The sequence below is a fragment of the Solenopsis invicta genome, chromosome 1 (assembly GCF_016802725.1).
Source record: "Solenopsis invicta isolate M01_SB chromosome 1, UNIL_Sinv_3.0, whole genome shotgun sequence".
Classification (NCBI taxonomy): domain Eukaryota; kingdom Metazoa; phylum Arthropoda; class Insecta; order Hymenoptera; family Formicidae; genus Solenopsis; species Solenopsis invicta.
The window spans coordinates 1,425,995-1,448,517 of record NC_052664.1 but is presented as its reverse complement, the minus strand read 5'-3'; the positions used below and the strand labels follow the sequence as shown (position 1 = coordinate 1,448,517).

The window sequence follows — 22,523 nt, the reverse complement described above, 5'->3', positions numbered from 1 at the left end:
CGCAATCACGTATTTGTCCTTGTATCCTTTGTTGTCCCGTAGTCGACTCTGCGCGGTATAATTACGTCTATGTACGTTAGTAGCCAACAATATGTTCTTGTACTTTTGCAAATCGTCCTCCTTATAGAAAAAATTATCGGGGAGTCTCTTAAAAATCAACTCGTAAAGACCGGATGTGCCAGCATATTGCACGCCATCGACAATTATGTTATTATTGATGTCCACATCAATGATATTTTTATTACCAATCATTATTCCATACTTGTCGAGACAAACACCATACACGGTGTCTATAATTTTCTCTGTTTCGCCATCGCTGAGGAAATCTCCGATGTATTTTTAATCCAGCGGATCCAAATGCTGCAACGTTTTTCGACCTTCCAACGTTTGCATCTGATGTTAAACAAATGTTCCGAACAAATCGTCTGTAGTTTCGAAAACGTTTTCGAGTGCCTTATTTGTTGCTTTTGCATCTCCAATCGTCGGTGTTTTCGTCAACGGTTCTAGTGATTTTATCATTGTAGAATGAAGCACAGGTGAATCCAATGTGACGTTCGAACGTTTTTTTCCGTTGTCACTTTTGACAATTCGTAAGATGCGCCATCGTCGTCGTCGTTATCGTCGCTATCCCTTTGTTTTTTCTTAGTATGTTTTGACATTTTTACCTTGATATCTTCTCTCTTAATCGGCTGAGATTCCTCGACAATTGTTTCAAAGTTTCTACGATAGGCTTGAAACGTTTCTCTATCGCAGTCTTTTTCTCGATTCGACCGGTTTTTAGCGTCATATTTTTTGCGGATCGCTCATCTTTTCAATTTCCCTCACGAGTTTCTCGTGATTACGCATATTAGCCATGAAGGACGTCTGTTCAAGGTATCAAGAACGACTAATCGTTTTGCGGTACCGTGAACTCGTTAAATCCTTGTCTATCATAGAAATCTGTACTTGCGCTGCCAACAAGCACGACACAATGCGCAAAATTCGTTGTACGACATGTTGTTCATGTGATCGTTGTAAATATGTTTCAGGTTGGTACCATCTTGTTTAAACAGGATTAGGAGATTGGTATTATCGCGTATCAGAAGTTTAGGTATCTTCGCGTACGTTTGACACAGGTAAAAGTAGTCGACATTCAAGTGACGATCCATTGAAAAGTATTCCCTGATCGCATCCTGCTTATTGCATGCAACGTTGTCGAAGACGAAAATCGAATTCGGACGCGCCTCGCTCGGCAAATAACATCACTATTATTTGAGAATGTAAAGTATCCGATTTCATCGATTGATGTTAACAGATTTTCGACATATTAATATTTTGGCTGCATTAGCGACTTGAAATAAATATAAACATTTTCAAAACGTACACCGTACGGACTCTCGAGCAGGCTTATAAGAACATTAGTCTTGCCGCGCAAAGATGGTCCTGCAATTATAGCGCGGATGGTACTCGGCAGCATTTCTCCGTGCTTCCGCAATGGCGCGCTGCCTCCCATCATTTGCAATTTTTCGTCGCAATTTGTGACGCGAATCGTACGCGACTACCGCACAAATTTTATGATTCACACTAAATTCGCGTGACACGTCGAGCGCCTATTTATAGGCGCGCGGAACCGCAAGTTGCTCAGTAGCAAAAATGTTTCTTACGTTGTGACATTTTAGATGTGATATTTTAGATCTGAGCGCTGAGCAGTTGAAATATATACCGAAAGTCGTACTGTTACACGTATGCAGCAACTACATCGACTACGTGTGGGACAAGCTCCCGAGGCATATAAGAGCAGACCTGGAGGTTCGTACGTATCGTCGCTGCGACAAGCATTACAATCAACCGTGGCAGCAGATGTACATCGACGGTCCCGCGCCAAGGATAAAGGATTGCGGCGAATGTCAATGTCGAGCAAAGGCTGTGCCATAGGTCTGCTAAATCGATTGATAAACGCGTTTCTTTTCGAGTTACATATCCGTGGCTATCAGTTTTGCGGGAACTCGGTTGAAGAAGCAATTGGTCAGAAGCCAGAGGCGTAAATCCATTGGATGCGGCGTGCCGCAAACATGATATTGTGTATTTTGAAAGTAACGAACTTGTTGATAGACAGGCGGTGGACAAGGTGCTCGTCAATAAAGCGTTGGAACGCGTTCTCACGAGAGATTTGGATGTCGGAGAAAAAGCCGCTGCTGCAACAGGTTTAACACTCTTCGAGACTTATCACACAATACCGAATGTGAACGTCTCAAACAATAAATTTTATTTCGGCAAAACTGACACAAAAATTATAATACCCAAAGGATCATACGAACTACCGCTCATAAACAAATTTTTGAAACACACAATTTCGCAGAAACGTCCACGACGCGATGCGCCCAATGCCGATGGCACAATTGCCGCTGTCCGCAGCAACAACAATGATGCTGGTGAAGAAGCAGAGTTCTCGATAGTGATCCCCGCAAACTATAATACGATAAAGTGCGAGATTAAATATGCATACACAATAAACTTTAATAAACTTAACAGCATTGGATCGCTGCTGGGATTCTCGTCGAAACGTGTACTGCAATTGCGAAGATGGAACGAATCGGACGTATTGATCAACATTATGAATGTGAACATTATTTGCATTGAATGTAGTATAACCGCGGGTGCATACAGCACGTGTGCACACAATCGATGAATTTTCACCCAGCGTTGCGCCAAGATATAAATTGGGGGAAAGGCCAGCACAGATCATTTAACTGTCAATCGTTGTACGGAGCGTTACAACTCTTACCTTACGCGTTTTCGACCAAAACAGACAATTGCTAGACTTTCGCGGAAAAAAAATAACCATTAGATTGCACGTTCAAAGGCGAGCGTGATGCTCGTATTTAATGTAGCGCAGAGAGATAACGTATCATTCACAAGGACGACGCCGATCGATAATCGATCAGCTGAGAGGAAGAAGTTCAGTGCATCACACCTTCAATTTTTACAATCACTGGGATTCGCGGTACAAAAATGACTGATATTTTAAACATTGGAGACGAACCAATTTTTGACGATCAAATCGTCAAGATTGAAACTCATGCTTATTCGCCGTACGCAAACACAACGTTCGGGCACAGCGATGAGATAAGAATACTCATACAACAACAAGATCTGTATACATTGCTGTGTGAGAGCTTCCTATACATCGAGGGACAGTTGACTATGATAAAACCGGCTCAGGGAGCCGTCGACATGGTATTGGAAAATAATTGCGTCGCGTTCATGTTTGATAAGATTCACTATGAATTGGACGGCGTCGAGATCGCTCGAAATAGAAACGTGGGCATAACTAGCATGCTCAAAAACTATGTAACGCTATCATCCGACAAAAACATGATTCTACAAAATGCCGGCTGGAAAGAACAGAGATGACTAATGCTGATGGCTACTTTAACTTTTACATATCGCTCAACATGCTATTGGGATTCTGCGAGGATTATAAACGCATAGTGATCAACACTTGTCACAAGTAGATCTTGATACAAGCGCGCAATTCGGCGTTGGAACCTTTGCTCCAGCTGTTTAAGATTCAATGGCGAATGCCACATGTGTTATTGAGCGAAATAAATAAATTTTCGATGCTGCGCACATTGGAGAGTGAACGTTACTTGAGCATGGCTTTTTGCTCGTGGAATTTGTAGGAGTATTCGCTTTTGCAATGTACGACCAAGCATTCGTGGGCTATCAAGAACGGTACTCAGCTCGAGAAACCACGATACGTCATTTTCGCTCTGCAAACCGGTTGAAAAAATACCATGGCCAAGGACATGAGCCGATTCGATCATTGCAATTTGACTAACATAAAACTCTATCTGAACTCTGAAACTTATCCAAGAGAAAATATGAATTTAAATTTTGGGAGAAACAGATGGGCTATTCTGTACGACATGTACGCGTGTTTCTGCAAAGCCCACCTCGGATACGAGAATCTCCAGACAAATCTCTACATCACAATGTTTCTATACAATGGCCTTTTCTGCATTATCGACTGCTGTAGACATAGCGAATCGATTCAAAGCGCAGCCATTGACATGCAATTGGAATTCGAGACTTAGAGACTAACGTGCCGGCAAATAACAGTGCCTATTGCCTTATAATACACATTCAGTATAACCCGTTAACAAACATTGTGCGCAAAATCACTTAATTTCACGCATATATATATTATACGATACATTGACGTGGACCACAGTCTTTGTTTCAACAGCGGCATGTCCGTGCCAACGATCGTGGACCTGCAAGGTTTCCCCCTTGGACATTTAAGAGATTTTGTCGTAAAAAAATTTGCGGCGTTAAGAGGAGGTAGCATTCTCTCACATTATATTTTTGACAGTCCCGAACCATGGGATTGGTTGCAAAAATCCGAAAAATCCTACGCCTCTTGGCTAGCTGCCTATCATCATGGATTACGATAGAACGACGAGATGATTCTATACCGGAAAACGAGACAGCTGATTACAACGGCCATGCTTGGTACTGAAAATGGCAAAAACATTGTATACGTCAAGGGGCATAAGAAACGAGAATGGCTGAGGGAATTGATTCTGGACAATCTGCAATATCGCGCGTACGTCGAAACTTTGGATGCGAATTACAAAGACGTGGATTCTCTGAATAATCTAGATGCTACTAATACTATGCACTGTGAAAAGCATCGTACACAAAAACATTGTGCAACGCAAAATATATTCAAACTTTTTAAATGTTGATCCAAAAACCACGAATAAACATTTGTAATATATACGAGATACGCTTTATTCTTTTCCCCACCATTACGTCAACGTTATTTCATGTTTCGTTTAATGATATTTCATGTTTCATCTATGTTCTTATACGTTTTTTTCACGTACAACGTTGTCAGACCGCAAAAAACGTGTCGTGACATGTTCGAGTGATAACAAAAAAATTATTGGAAAGAAGAGGAACTTCCCCTTCTCCATCTTGAAAATTCCAGAAACATTAATCGCAAAAAGTCATGTGCAACGTTGTCGGATTGTAAAAAACGTGTCGTAACATGTTCAAGTAATAACAAAGAAATTAAGAAATTACTGAAAAGAGGGAGGAACTTCCCCTTCTCCTTCTTTAAAATTCTAGAAGCATTAATCCTTAAAAACGTCACAATTTGCAATCAGCCTTGCATCAGTTGCTCAAACAGTTGCAGTTCAAACAATTCAGAACGCATCGCTCTTGAAATAAGAGCAATGGCACTTTATTACCTTCCGATCGAAGCGTGTGATAAATCGTAAGTATCATTTTATACATATAAATTATATTTTATTCAATTACATTTTATTGTACGTTTCACTCATTTCCGTTTCTTTTCAGCACATCTTCAGATTCGCGGTATACGCCGCGCATTCTGGGCAGACGGTTCCCGTTAACTTTAACATCCTATAAATGAATTGATATTGATATGAACGTGAGATCTGTTTCCTGCTCTGTGAAGCTCGACGATACACGCGGCAACCGGATTATTCTGTCATATAGAACATGGAGAACTCTGATCGAGAAACGTGTTGACATTGAGCGATTCGCTCAATCAACTGAAGCACTATCATCGTTAACGATTCATGACCTTAACGTGCAGCTTGTTAAACTGAACGATCAAAGTATTGTTAAATTAACGTTGCAAGATGCATGTATTTATGTCAAGCCTGCAATCGTCCAATTTTTATACGAGCTTGAGCATTGCATTGAACATGTTTATTTTACGTAGTATCAAAGCATTGCTACTGTGACTGAGAAATTTAAATATTTCGTGAACTTTTTGTGTCAAAACTGTGTCATGAATAAACGCAAAGCGTTTACATATGTTGCGCAAATCTTGCGAAGAGTTTGCAGATCGAGTGTGAATTAATAGCTTATGCTATTGATATTATTGCACGATGCATTGCATAATGTATAAAATAAATGCATTTTAAAACGTATGCTCTGAAATTATTTTCTCTCATCATTTTCCGTTAAGTCCACCGCGAAAAAAATATCCCGGTATGTTATCGCACTTTTGATAAACAGCGCTTCTCTTTGCGACACGTACTGCGTATACGTATGCATGTTCGCAAGTACATTGATTTAGCGATATTCATTGCAACTTAATTGCGCGCAATAATTAAATAGAAATAATATATGTTAAATATATATGTCGTAGGCAAATAGCAATTTTAGGAAAATAGTATCTGACTAGGCAAATAGCATTTGCCTGGTCAAATAGCTTAGAATTAAAACACAAAATGCCTGCTTTAAAAACCCAATAATTATAGAATTTTTGTGTTTTTTAAGCAAGCATGTTGTGTATTTAAAGTAGAGAATTAAAAACACAAAATGCCTGCTTTAAAAACACAAAAATTATGTAATTTATTCTAACCTAATCTAACCTGGCAAATGTTATTTGCCTAGTTAGACACTATTTTCCTAAAATTGCTATTTGCCTGCGACATATATAATAGCTAGCATACAGTTGCGGCATATGTTTTATCTCGTCTTATCCTTTGACCATCATTCTTTATATATACAATTAAATGAAAACACGCGAGGCGACGGGGTTCCGCGCGGTTCCGCAAAATTCGCCGCGTCAGACTCCGCGAAAATTGCCGCAAAAAATCGCCGCAAAAATATAAAAATATTATATACACTAGTTTTAGCTACAGGCTTTTCTTCTCCTAGCATCCTCCACCCCCACAGCGGATACATACCGCTGTACCGCGCGGATAACCTCCACGTCTCGTTAGTCCCCGTAATCCCACCTCTAGGTCAGTCCTCGCAGGTTGACCTTACCTTTCGACCATTATTGCGGGATCACTCCCACGCGCGGTCAGTATTGCTCGGGTGACCCCACCTCTCAGTAAATCCCCGCGGGTACCCCGCGCCAGCATTATCTATCCACGACTTCTTTGTCTAAGCTTGCGTCATTCAGCGGCGGTCGATCCCTTAAATCATTGTTTTATGAAAATCTACTCCCTTCCCCCTCTCCCTCCACATATCGGGGACGATCACAACGTATAAAAGATACTCGTCATTCTATATACATGCGATTAAATGTAAATAATAGACACAAAAGTTTTGGCACTTCTGCGAGCAAAGCTTGCAGCAGTAACTTGATAGCAAATTGTCAGCAAAAACCAAGCAAAGCTTGGTAGACATTTGATAACAAATCTTCGGCAAAAAACGAGCAAAGCTTGCAGATGTAACTTGACCGCAAATTGTCGGTAAAATAGTAAAAGCTTGCAGACATAATTTGGTTACAAATTGATGGCAAAGACTGGACAAAGTGTGCCATTAAAATCCACCCAATATTTAAACGATAATAAATGATTTAAATTGTAATCTAATGTCATTTAAATTGTAATCTAATCTCCTTTTATTGACAATTTATATTAACTTTGTTTTTCTTAATAAAATCATAAGAAAAATAGTTTTTACACACACATACAATTATCTATATTTTCCTTGTGACTTTATTAAGAAAAAGAAAGTTATTACAAATTCTCAAATAAGAGCAAATCAGATTATAATTTGAATGGAATCATCGTTAATTATCGTTTAAATATCACGACGATTTTAGTGGCTCATCTTACACGTCAGTATAAAAAAATATATGTATATATGTATATACTCTTATAACTATTTCTGCAACTGCAAAAGTTGATAATAGATTTTGGTACGCATATGATTCGCATACATATGCGGAAAATTGTATTTTCGGTACTGTTAGCAGATTTGTACCAAATATACTACAACCTTGTTGGAGAATATATGACAAATTGGCGTTAAAAAGCAAGCAAATCTGTTGAAAGTTTTAACGACAAATTTATAACAAATATTAAACAAGTTTGCTATTGCAAAAATGTTAGCAATTTTCACACAAGAATGCAATATTATCCCTTCGTCAAAATACACGACAGATTGGAAGTTGATAGCAGACAGATCTGTTGTTTGTATAATTGACAAATTGATGGCAGATAGTAAGCAAGCTTGCTATTACAAAAATGTCAGCATTTATCACACAAGAATGCAACATTAGTTGATTTTCGTAAAACGCATAATGCGCATGACATAATCCTTGTTAATCATCAAAAGTTAAACAAGGATAAAATGTTACATTACACACATCATGCTCTTTTTACGAAATTCGGCCATTATCTTTTTGTCAAAACAATTATGCAACTAATTTGTTTATAATAATTATAACAACTATAACAACTAAGAAAGCGTCATATATGTTTCTTTAGTAATTTTTCCCAGTAAATCGATTAGTGCAATCAGTTTTCCTCTCTAGTCATTTTTAATAATTTGTTTATAACAATTAATTGCAAAATTGACTTTTGCAACGTGCTCTTTACGTCAATAATGTTTTATTATGCTTTGATACTACTTCTAATTGTTATTTTTTGTCTGATCTGCCCAGAAAAAGATTTTAATTATTTATAAAGTTTATATTAAAAATATCGAAGGCTAAATAATCATAGGGTTAGTGATAGTGTTCGTGCGATATTCAAAACGCAAGTTTCTTTCGGTTCAATTCAGCTTTACTTCAAATATAACTTTTTATTAACGATATTACATGTGTACGATTAACTCAGTGTTAGCGTGTTAAGTTGTTATTCCGAAATCTTAGGTTCGAATCCCGCCGGCGCCGACGTGCGTTTTCAAAAATTTATAAAATAATGCGTAATTGTAATAAGTGAATTGAGATGTTATATGTGAAACAGTGGATACAGATTAAGCTATAAGAATAATAAAATCTGTTAAAAGAATAAATAAATTTTTTTGTAGGTCTCGGAAACATCGGATTTGATCTGTATTTGGTGTCATTCTGTTAGCACGTTTGAAAATAGAGTTGGTTTGTATTTAGTGTTATTTTGTCAACGCATTTGATAACAGATTTGGTTTGTGTTTGATGTCATTTTGTCATCACATTATTATTATCAAATTTGTTCTGGCATTGGTTTCAATTTGACTTCAGATATGTTCATCAGATTAGTTTACATTGAGCATCCTCATGCGGACCCAATAGGATACGGTTTTGGTACAAAATTCCGCTAAAATTTGATGCCAATTTGATATCCTTTTGCGTACAAAATGTTTGCTGGGTATATATATATATATATATATATATATATACAGGGTGCGAGAAAAGTTCCGGGACGGCGAAATATCTCGAAAACTAAGCATTTTAGGAAAAAGTGTTTCAGACAAAAGTTGTAGGGTTTAAAAAGATCTATTTACTGATCTTATCAGTTTGACCTTGGATGGCGTCGCCAAGGTCAGATCGAAATTACATTAACTTTTTTAAATGGAACACCTAACTTTTTATTGCATATTCTTGTAGCTTATCTCGAGACCTTTCCAAAACATTACAAGAAAGTTTATTTTCGTTGAGTACTTTCCGAGTTGTGAGGCTTGAAAGCTACAGTGTACTGTAGTGTGGGTCCAGCCACTCTTGCCTTAACTGGCCGGACACACGCCACACTTACCTTAACTGGCCGGACACACGCCACACTTGCCTTAACTGGCCGGACACACGCCACACTTGCCTTAACTGGCTGGACCCACACTACAGTACACTGTAGCTTTCAAGCCTCACAACTCGGAAAGTACTCAACGAAAATAAACTTTCTTGTAATGTTTTGGAAAGGTCTCGAGATAAGCTACAAGAATATGCAATAAAAAGTTAGGTGTTCCATTTAAAAAAGTTAATGTAATTTCGATCTGACCTTGGCGACGCTATCCAAGGTCAAACTGATAAGATCAGTAAATAGATCTTTTTAAACCCTACAACTTTTGTCTGAAACACTTTTTCCTAAAATGCTTAGTTTTCGAGATATTTCGCCGTCCCGGAACTTTTCTCGCACCCTGTATATATATATATATATATATATTGTCACGTATTTTATTTTATGCCGGAGAGCAACGGCGAAATACGCGATCAAACAAGATAGCGGAGACTATACACGAAGCGCGCGCGAGAGCGACGAAAGTACCAATGACTGCGTGCACACCAAATCACGAAATTGGGCGCCAGACGCGATTGTACCGGTTGCGTCGCCGGGTACACTCTCTAACGCCAAACGCGGATTTACAGCACGCGATAGCTCGTCATACCAAAGCGCGAAATCGTCGCTCACACGCGGCCAAGGTCCGTGGATTGGCGTTGGAGGGGAAGGAAGGTCGTTGCATCCACTTCAACGATGTGGAACGAAAATGGCGGCGGCCATACTTTTACTGCACACTCGCTCACTCACACAACTAATAGCTGTAGTACCTTACTATCTACGTACATACACTAACACTGACTCGCTGTCTCGAAAATGGCGGCTATGCAACGACCTTCCTTCCCCTCCAACGCCAATCCACGGACCTTGCACGCGGCCAGCTAGCTCCTCTAACCGTTAGAGGGGCGGGGTAGCGGAGAGAGGGACGAAGCGGCTCTCTTACGGGAGGAGACGGGTAGGCGAGAAATTAAGCGAAGCTAGGCCGATGTAACAGAGAGAAATCACATGTATTATGGTGCATAATGGAGACGGCATACAGTAAAACAAGAAAAAGATACAGTCAACGTAAGAAAAAAAAAACAAAAAATAAGGAGTTGACAAAAAAAAGAATAAGCAGAACGCGAGAATTTCCTTAACTTATCCAATAATTTCGCTAGAAGCGCAGACTACGGCGATTGGTCCCGCGCGGAACACGACAGCCAATCGCGCGCGCTCTGAACGGCGCGGCAAGAACGCGGCAGTCGAGCCCTCGCTAAAACGAACCGAGTAACTTAAAGACAAAGTAGGTACAGTAAAAGATTCGCGCCGGCGACAACGTAATCGCCGGAACCGCACTACAAAATTAATCCAACACGCGCGAGACAACAACGCACCGATAGCCCAGGCAGCCGTGCGATCACGGTCGTAACACTACTCGCGCACGTGCGCGAGGGCTTTGCGGCTTCCCGGTCGTCCGCGAGATTCTACTTCTATCTAAAGTACCGCGAATTACCGATATTTGCAGTGCACTAGATATCTTCGAATTGGCGTTACAGAATAACAAAAATTTTTTTTAGAATTAAAATACGCGTAAAAAGGAAGTGCGCTAAAGTCAATTTTACAAGAAAATCAAACAAAAATTTATAAATCATTAAAAATTCACTCGTATAGCCGTCACCTGAGGTTAACTTTACCTTAATACAGAAGTTGTGTACAGAAGCTCGTACGTACAAAATGATAGTAGGGCGCCCTTTAGAAAACATGCACGAATAACAGTGACCGCGTGAAATTACGATTAAACATCTAACAAAAAAGATATTCTAATGCGCTTTTACCACATGCATATTTCGCTCAGCGAAGATGAACTGTCATAAGCAGAGCAATATAGTCCTCAACAGTAGTTGATAGAACTTTTTGTAGATGGCGAAATAATCAAAAAACAAAGACAGATCTATGCGATGGACAAAGAGCGATACCCTGGTCTCGCTCGAAAAATAATCTGTTGTAATCTGTAGGACCGACGTCGAGGAAGTTATTCTGTTACTTTAGCATCCTCTTAATGCAGACACAGTTGACACCAATTTGCTGAATATTTTTGATTGAATTTGCTAGCAATTTGTAGGCAAATTGCTGACATTTTGCTATCTGGGGAGAGATTGAAAATAAATGGATTTAACAAGTGAGTGCTGGCGCCACCACTAGGCGGTCACGCCGCAGGGATCTTTTCGTGAGTCGAGTGCGGCCGCAGGCGTTATATATATATAGGCCCTACCGCGGTCAACTCCCCAGCTCAGTGAGCCTTTATAGGAGCTGCGTAGCCTCGAGACAAATACTCTCTCTCTTTTTTTTCAAACATGACGTGTGTAGAACGCTGTTCCACATAAAATTTTATATTTTTATATGTAACTGACAATTTGTATTGTTATTTAATCGTATACAGAGTGTTGCGTTATCATACATGTCGGTATAACTGGTTGCCTATTTATACAGGCGCGCATGGTGATACAACTGCTTACGCTTTGGCATGTCGATAAGATATTGTCGACATGCTGAAGCGTACGCAATGCGCGCCTGTACGAATAGGCAACTAGTTATACTGACATGTATGACAACGCAACACTCTGTACATAAATTAAATATTTAATTCAAATTTAATCTTTTTTTAATCCTTTTTAACAAAAAGGATATAAGAAATATTTTTTTTGTAAACGAAACATTTATTACGTTTACATTAATGTATTTTGTTTTAATAAATCTATCTGGGTTCCGATTTGATTTTCAATCGGTCTTAATACTTTTGGTGCAGAAATTCCGATCGATTCGGATTACTTTTTTTTAAAATCGGTTTTAATTGCATATTTTCGGCAGGGATAGTTAAACAATCACTTAAATGTCATAAAAAGTGTGTCAAATGACGTCATAATGATTTTTTCCAAAATGATTTATACTTGATGTCATCAGGATTTTATTATGATTCCGTGTTCTACCTGGGTATTAGACATGTCTATTAGGTCTGTCTATTAGACATCTTGTAGATACTTCTATTAGACTTGTATATTAGAGGTCTAAAAGATAAAACTTTTACGTCTATTTAGATCCATCTATTACCTTAGACGGTCCAATAGATGTATAATAGACGTCTATCCGATCTCGCGTTTCTGCCTGGTATTCAATGCAATATTTCAAAAAGCGGACATCTTAATGTTGCTGCAATCTTTCAGTAATGTTTCGCAATTAATATGCAATATTACAATGTTTTAATGAAATCATTCTGCAATGTTCCTGCAATTTCTCTGTGCTATACAGGTAAATATCATTGTTTGAAAGAAAAACTAAAATTTGTATTAAAAAAAATAATAATGTGGCGATCATCCTGATCACACAAAGAAATATTAAAAATAAAAACATTAAAAGTAAAAACATTAAATATAAAAACATTGAAAGTAAAAACATTAAAAATAGAATCATTCGGAAAAACAACTCAATTAAGTAAAAAAAAAAATTATAATTCTGAAGATTTAAACAAAAAAGGAAAAATTTATTACAAATTAAGAGACAGATGACAAGAATTCTCTTCTAAATAATAAGATACCAAAAAAGATTTATTAGGACGAGTTTTCCGACACATCGGCATTCTCGAGTCCTACAAATGGCAAAGTGGAAACTAAATCCAATCGATATACCAGTAATTCGCAAATACCCAACAACAGAAAAGATTTCTTAGTAAATTATATCTACGGCAATCCAAGGGTTAGAAGGAGTTCACCTCTTCGACTAGTTCCCGAAAGGCGCCCACTTAGTCCATTTCCTCGATCACTGAAGAAGACCATAGAAAAAGCCGTTCAAATAATCTTCAGTAAAATATTAAGAAGAGCGCAGACGTCTCCAGCAAGCAGAGAAATTGGGATCAACACTAAAAAGATTCCGTCTAAGTCTAAAAAAATCGCCCTCTAAGTCATCCAGGGTACCAAGAACTCACCAAAACGATAAAAAAAGAAAGAAAAATTATTGAAGAAACCAAACTGCCCTTTTCAGGACCACATGCATTTATAACACCAAAAATAATTTTAGTGTCAAAACGGGCCAATGACGAGCAATAATTTTAGTTGTTCAAGATTAAATATATTTTCTCTTACATTCAAAATAAGTAACGCGGGACTAGTTTCAGCCTTACTATGGCTCTATGGCCTTCTTCAGCCGCTGTATACAAAATATTCTGACGTTGATAAATTAATTACATATTAATTAAATATTACATAAGTTTATTAAATATTCTAAATTTGAAGTCAAAATTTGATTGATCACGATCTGTCGACAAGCGTCTGTATCTTTTTTCTCTCCTCGAAATGAACGTCAATTTCGTTAAAGTCTCAATTAACAAATTGATACAAGTACACGATGACAGCTAGATACAATACATAAAGATCTTCATGAATAATGGAAACAAATACGCAGTAATGACACAGGATAACAACATATGACAACTTTTTAGAATATGTAATTCGACGAGAAATGTAGTTTTATGTACAAATTTTGACTCCAAATTTAAAATATTTAATTAACTTATGTAATATTTAATTAATATGTAATTAATTTGTCAACGTCAGAATATTTTGTATATAGCGGCTGAAGAAAGCCATAGTAAAGCTGAAACTAGTCCCGCGTTACTTATTTTAAATGTAAGAGAAAATATATTTAATTTCGCACAACTAGAATTATTGCTTGTCATTGGCCCGTTTTGACACTAAAGTTTATGAACATACGAGCGACACATAGTATATTATACCAAAAATAATCTTTAATAAATAGATTTATTAAAAATTGAATGTTAGCTGATTTTTATTCACACTACAAATATTATTAATAATAAGAAACAGTGTGGCGATGTGGCAGAAGGAGTTGCGAGTTTATTTTCTGTGCCAAAAGTCAGGGTTCAAATCCATCCAGAACAGTATAACTAAATCGATTTTTAATCAATTTTAAAAGCGATCACCACCTCTCGGAAAGCAAAGGCAATCACCGAAAGTAACTCTGACCAGATCTCTTCAAAATCTCTTCTAACAATCGTTCGGAACCGATATTAAAACTGTAGGTCCCATATATCTACGGATATATGCAGAAGAGATTGCATACGCTCTGACAAACGTATGGCAAGCAAAGAAGAAGAAGAATAAGTAACGGAGCTACATGTGTGTGTATTGGGCAGAAAAAGAAGCATTTAAAAATGTGAATGAATGAACGTATCAATAATATCAGACTCAACGCCGACGCATCGAAGCACTCAATGATTTCTAATCATATCTTAGAATTTGATCATGCGTTTAATTGGCAGAACTTACTTCTTACTTTTATTTATTTGATGTGTTGTCTAATAATATAATATAAACATGTTTTTATTAATTACCTTTGAATTATCTAAACATATATGCCCTTACATCGAGTCATACGTCAGTCAAACATTATATTCATTGCATGTAAAAAGCCCCTTCACAACTTGGTTTCACATGATATATAACGTACATCATATTAAAGGTATTACTATATATTAAGGGGATGCTAAACACGTTCTTTTTACCGACTGAAAACAATTAATTTTTGTAGACACCGTTCTTCTAATTGCATTTACAGATTTCAAAATCCTTCTCCTCAATTAAAGTATAGACATCAATGTACATCATAGTGGTCTGTTTTATGCCGTAAATGTTAATTTATATCTTTTTTATCTAATCTTAGCCCAACATAACATCTAGAATTATCAACGGGTGCCAATATTTGCTTCATACAAATATTTGACGGTCTTTTTCTACAAAATGAATGTATTATAAGATGCAGATTAGATGCTGGAACAACGTGAAATTTCCGAAATTTGGCTTGGAAGTCTAACATAAAAGATTAGCGTCTGTGAAAATTTGTGAACACACGTACATACGTCCAATGTAGAGACCATATATTGGCTGCATTCTGATATACACTGCCAGTACTAAAAATCTATAATTCATGTCAGGTAAACTATAAATTTTCAATACTGGCAGTGAATTTCGGAACGCATCCAGTATAACAGAGATGCGCCAACAGTCACGTGATCATAATATTTCACTGATTGACTAGTTTTTCGCACGTAATTTAAACTCACGTAGCCATGTAATGCGACTACTGTCAACATTGACTCTTGTGAAAAAGATTAGTAAATCATCTTTAATATTTTTTGAATATTTAGAAAGAGAAAGAGAATGCTCGAGACAGAAAAGGATAAGTCGAGAAGGAGAAAGTTTGCTTGAGAAACAAGAAAACAGAAGAGCTCCCTACTCGTCGCCTTGAGCTGCGTTCAAAAATTCTAGTCGTAGAGTAACTTTGAGTAACCAATCAGGATGAAGAAATCTTTAAATTTTTTAAGATTTTTTTATTTTGATTGGTCATTTATAGTCACTCTACCCAACATGTAGAATTTTTGAACGCAGCCTTGGCTGCTCGACGTATGCTAATGAATGGGAAAAAAGTGCCAGCCGGTGCAAGTGGGTCTGTTCCCCTAGGGCTACGTTCCGAAATTAATCTTGGTTAACCTTGATGGAAACCTTCCCAACTTCAGAATTTTATGAGGTAAGAAAGTTACTTTTGTCAATTTAACTGCGCGATTTGAAACGGTTACTATTGATTAACCATTAGTATTTCGGAACGGACCACGGTAATCAAGGTTAGATTTCGGAACGTAGTCCTGGTTGTCGGTGTGGCTGCAAATCGACGCCTCAATGGCAACTTTGGGCACGACAGGGAGAGAGAAGATTTGAACGATGTCGATTTCGATCAAAATATGAGCGGAATAAATAATAACAGTTTCTTGACATTTAGAAGAAGTCAAAGTGCAGTGCTTCTTTAGATAACATTTATAAAAAGTCAGATTGCAATGCTCATTTAGATGACATTTATAAGAAGTCTTTTAGATGTCATATACACGATATCTTTTTTTTCTCTAAAATCGACTCATTGGATAACATAATGATATTATTATGTTATCATTCTGATGGTGTTAGAAGACGTCCACCTCTCAAACATAAATACTTTAAGAACTTTTTTTGATAACATTTTGCTCATTGTAATGGTTACACCACATAATTCAAATGCAGAACCATATTTTCGTAGCATTTTAAAAACATTTTTTGCAAAAATAAAAAAATTTCAGGAATTTTTTCTTAAAAAAAGATTATTATTATTATTATTATTTTAATTATTGTGTCATATTGACTTAATTCTAATTGTATTTTTATTTATACGAATGACAGAAAAATTATTCCATGTGCTATTCCGTATTTGTAAAAATCAGTAAAAAGCTATATTTTTATATATGTCTATATAAATATTATGTTTTAATTATACATGTTTCATTTTTTTACACATATTATTAAACGAATATCTTATGATATCTTATTAAACGGATACGCAAATTAGCGTATCCGCTAATCTTATTACACGGAAGCACGAGTTGGCATTTTATTGTACAGAAGCCTCAGTTGGCATCTTACTACACGGAAACGCGAGTTCGAATTTTATTGTGCAGAAGCGTTAGTTGGCATCATATTGCAGTAAAACGTAAATTGGCATGCTATGATACTCTCGTTGGAATTACCATTTTATGAATAGGAGGCGTCAAATCCAGTCGAAAAGTTAAAGAAATGTAATAACATTAATGGTGAAAAACCTTTTACTCCTCTATAGTGTCTTTTGTTTTCATTTATTTCATCTTTTCTCTGAAATGCTTTAAACAAATCACTTTTCGTAAACTGCAATGTTCTTTCTTAGCAGGATGAATTGAAATTGTAAATCTTTGTCTTTTTTATGTGCGCTCTGACTTTTGATAACAAAATGTGCAACCATAATAAGCAGCAAATAATTAAAAATTAGGCAATTGATATCTTGCAACTGACTCAGCAGTGCAACAAAGTGGAATAACTTTACTAACTTTACTAACAATTTCTTTACCATTGTGAAACCATCTAAATTCTTTTGTGAAAAATTTATTAGCTTCATTGATAAACGGGTACAAAAAAACTTTCTGATTAGGATCTTTGGATCCTGTGTACACGCACCGACAGAAATGGTGTCCCTCCGCGCTGATACTTGGCTGCTGTACTCACGCAAACGACGCGAGCCGCGCACGTATGTACGTATTTCGTGGCAGCGCGGAGGAGGTCGGGGTGCCGGCAGAAAATAGTGGGTAGAGTTTTGGAAAACATGGATACGGTAACCATGTTTTCCAAAAATATATTTAATTTACAGGCTTGGTCAAATAACAAAGCGTCATTGATTTCTATACTTTTTGTTTTTAAATACAAAAAAGTTTTTTCAATTTCCGCCCAAGTTGGTTTGTCCTTTAATGTCATCTATTTAAAAAATTTAAATTCATTTAGAGGAAACGTTTAATTTCCAAGATATTCTAAAGCTCTGTCATATACGCTTATAAACTTATTTTACATAGTGCTAGATTTTATAATAGTTTATTAGAATTATTTTTTAAAATTTTGTTAACTTTAAGCGAGAGAAATTTTTAAGACTTTCATGCAAATAAAATATTTTTTACGGATTCTAAAATGTCTATAATTTTATTTAAATTATTTTTTTCTTTTTCTATATTTTGAACATTAGAATGAAAATCTTTATGAACGAATGAACAAATCACAAATAACTTTTGTTTAGCGGATTTTCAAAAAATTATTTTATTACTACTAGTGGATTATTAATACTAGTGGATGTTCCTGCGACGGAAAGTAATTTTGGAAAGCCGGATATAAAATAATTGCAACACTCTGTGTATGCAGGGAAATAATGACAGCCATCTGGTCTTAGAAGAGATAACAGATTTCGATATTTTATTTCAGCAAAATTGCAAAAACCTTTTAGACATTCAGTTTGGATTGTATAAATAGAAAAGTAGTTATACTCGTAAATTTTCATAATTAAAGATTCAATTCGATTGACAAATTATCAAAAGTATGCTGCACACAGTTGTGTAAAATATGAGCTGAGCATCCAACTCCAATCAATTCTTTTTGAGACAAATTTTTTATACGGAAGAAAATATTATTTTGTCCCATTTTCTATAAACTATCAAAATTGGTGTTGCAATTATCTCCCGTAAACGCAATACACTTACTTTTCAAATGATAATTTTTTAGTGTTTTAACAATGAAATTACATGTAATCTCCGATTTTTCATTTTCCAATGATTTTAACTCTAATAAACGTAATTGCGTCTCATGTTCTCTGTCAAAGTATTGAATGAGAGAATCGGAAAGATTTTCAAAGCTGCATGATTGCTTCCATCCATGCATATTCCAACGTATGGAATTTTTTCGCTCTCGATTCTTTCTAACATAGTAATCACAGAGTTGGGTGCCAAAATATTATTAACAATCGCTTCTGTTTTTGTTTTGGCGCTGGAAATATTTAAGGCAGTCTCGAAGTCGCTGAATAGCTTGGCGTACAATTTGGTTGAACAACCACAAGATTTATAGCTTTGCTAGTGTTTTACAATGTGAAACGCTAAAGTTGCTTCTGCAGCCAATACTTTTAATTCCTTCGTAGTGTTTTTGATGATAAATATACTGTCAATTTTCTTTGAAGTACCAGCTGTACTTACATTTTGAATATGTTTTGTTGAGGTTAGATGTTATTTTAAATCAGTATTCCTTTTATTTGTAACATGGTATAAATACAAGGGTATGCTCATTACACGTCAGACTACTGCGCATCTCCAAGACTACGTCATAGATACGTCATACGTCGGTTGTTATTCAATATGGCTATCAGTAAATTTAAATTTGATTTTACAATAATGGCTTGTAGTGTGAAAGGGTGCGGAAATTATTTAAGAAAAACTAAAAGGAAAGACAGTTCTATAAAATATTTTTCCTTCCCAAAAGATCCCGAAATTGTTGTAAAGTGGCGTGAAGCATGTGGAAAAGAAAACATTAATCTTAAAAATGGTAAGCTAAATTTTTTTTATGTATTGGTACATTATATAATAATATACATTATATTAATAACCGAATTAAAATAAAACAAATGATTAAGAAAATTAATAATTAATTATTTGTTTATAGCTAGGATATGTTCCAAGCATTTTCACGCTACATGTTACACAAAAAACTTGCAACAACAACTATTGGAATATTTTCCCTCAAGAGTAAGAAAGTTGCTTCCAAATGCTATTCCCACATTACATCTCAGTACTGCACTACCACTGTCAGCATCCAACAATGATTCATTTGATACCGGCGGAAGCACTACTCCATCCAACACTTTCACATCCAACAAAACTATCGTTGAATACTGGCGGAAGCACAACTCTATCCAACACTTCTACATCCAACAATGGTGTCGACTCCGGAAACATTTGATGAAATGTCACCTGCGCACAATACAGAAACTAACATGTCTTTACAAATGTAAGTATAAATAACAAAATTTATCATCACGTTTTGCATAGAATTTTTAATATTACAAAAATTTGTAAAAATCTCGGACTTATTTAAAAAAACACCATCATAGATTTAAATGTGAATCACTATATTTAATTTTTATATTTTTGACGCGATTTTCAACTTCAGTTGGTTACATTGAAGAAGATGTTAAGCGACCAAAAAGAAAGAGAAAATCAACATTTGGAACAAAGGATGCATGAGTTATTATCAAATATATTCAGCCCTGGACAAATACGAATACTTTTGAAGCCCTTAGTAAAGAGAATTAAATGGTTTTCCAAAGATATCGCGCACGCGATATCCTTACGATGTGTGAGTCCAAAGGCATATCGATATATGAGAAATGTTTTGAAAATGCCACTTCCTGGATTTTCAACACTTGTTAGAAGGTGGGCAAATACGGTTGATATTAACCGGGTGTTTTAACTGCTGTGCTTCATTGCATAAAAGCAAAAAGTAAAAGCATGCAAGATATTTAGAGACTATTGATAATAACGTTTGATGAAGTCTATTTATCCAACAAAATAGCTATAGAGCGTAAAATGGAAAAAGTTATTGGTCCGCATAAAGCTTGCCAATGTGTGATGGTACGAAGTTTGTTTGCTTCTTGGAAACAACCAATGTATTATCAGTTCGATAAATCAATGGATGCATGTATTCTCCTCGATATTATTTCACAACTGTATGATAGTGGTTATATAGTCGTAGCTATAACTAGCGATATGGGTCCGGGCAATATGAAATTGTGGTCGGAATTAAATATAGGAATGCATCCTAAAAAATATTACTTTCAACATCCTGTCTGTGTTAGTCTAAAAATTTTTGTTTTCGCAGATGCACCTCATCTACTGAAACTGCTGCGAAATCATTTTCTTGATGAAGGGTTTCTTTGGAAGGGAAAAACAATAAATAAAAAAATTTTGTATAAGTTGCTATCCATTAACGGAAAAGATTTAAAAATTTTTCACAAAATCACCACATACCACCTCAGTGTATGTACAAGGTACAGAGAGACAAAAAGTTCTTCCTGCTGCAGGCTTTTATCGAACACAACAGCTTCTGCTATAAAATGGTGTAGTCAGAAAGGTTATCTCCTAAACTTTGATTGTGAGGAAGCAGCATATGTTATCAAATTATGTAATGATTGGTTTGACATCTTCAACGCTAAATGTATGTATGGCAAATATCGTGGTAAAGATGCGTACGGTGTTCATATTGAAGAACAAAATTCCATTTTGGATAATATGACAACTTATATGACAGAAATTTGATTAGGACGCCATAAGAGTTTGCTATTGTTTCAAAAAGGAATTATTGTAAGTAACACTTCTTTACAAGAAATGTTACCTTACTTGCAAGAGAAATATAGTACTTCAGATTTCAAACTTTCATATTTGATAACGTATCGGATCAATCAAGATGTACTTGAAAATTTTTTTTCTTTTATTCGTTCAGTTGGAGGTGCATACGATTATCCAGTACCTTTAAATTTTATGTATCGTTTAAAATTGTATATACTAGATAAACATTCTGAAATTGTATTATCAAATAAATTAAATGTGGAAGAAAGTGAAACGAACAATGATGTTGCCGAAGAATCTGTCTTAACTGTATGCTTATGCCATATGCTACGGAAACAATAATGGACAGTAACGAAGAAGAATTGTGCGTAAATGATGATATAAATACAATTTATGAAGATAACGTTCCTACTTGAATTGCACGCTTACTCCAACTAATAAAGAGGAACAACTTTTGTTAGAATTAGATGAGTTAGAAGTTAGCGACCTTATTGAAGAAGAGGGTTTGAAATATATAGCAGGATACGTGGCGTTCAGATTCAAAAATAAGTACCCCATATTAGGAGTTGGAACGTGTCAGCTTGAGACAATGAATAATCAAGATTGGCTACAATTTATATCTCGAGGGAAGTGCATCTATCCATCTGAAGAATTGTTACAAACAGCACGTATAATGAATATTGAATTCAATAAATATCATGGGTCTAGTCTACGTAAAGAGAAATACATTTTTCAAACGTTGGCGAATATTATTCAATCTAATTTAAAAAATGAAATGCTGAAAAAGGTTTTGTTATATCTCGTTAGGACAAGAACATATATTAGACTGAACAAACTTAATAAATCAATTGCTTCTGCAAATTATAGAAAAAAAAACAGAAAAAATGTATAAATTTACAAATAAAAAACTTGGTTCATATATTTTTTTTACTCTTATTTTATTTGTTTTTTTCATATGTTTTCTATCGTAATATATTCAAATAATTCTTATGTATATAAATAAAACATTTTTAAAAATTGCTGCATTTTAATATAAAAAAAGTTTATTACTCTTTTTATTTTATATTCAACTTGCAATCAATAATTCGATGTTTAAAACTATACTTTATCCTTAAATGTTTATATTTCATACACAAACCATATTACAATTTACATTAGCATACATATAACAAATTCTATGGTATTATATAGTATATATATATATATATATATATATATATATATATATATACATACCGCAGCATATTTTCTAATTA

At 35.6% G+C, this 22,523-nt stretch overlaps 2 protein-coding genes across 5 annotated transcripts in view; one reads left to right on the top strand and one right to left on the bottom strand.

Annotated features, from left to right (window-relative positions):
* The window catches only part of LOC105202925 (5-hydroxytryptamine receptor 1), a 492,922-nt gene that overhangs the window by 40,113 nt on the left and 430,286 nt on the right, over positions 1–22,523 (bottom strand). The gene's annotated exons all lie outside the window — the stretch shown is intronic.
* On the top strand, positions 18,128–21,548 carry LOC120358371. The gene is made up of 4 exons (XM_039452442.1): positions 18,128–19,468; positions 19,586–19,930; positions 20,093–20,355; positions 20,801–21,548. The coding sequence occupies exons 1-3, from the start codon at positions 19,282–19,284 to the stop codon at positions 20,164–20,166; spliced, it is 606 nt and encodes a 201-aa protein (XP_039308376.1). The 5' UTR covers positions 18,128–19,281; the 3' UTR covers positions 20,167–20,355; positions 20,801–21,548.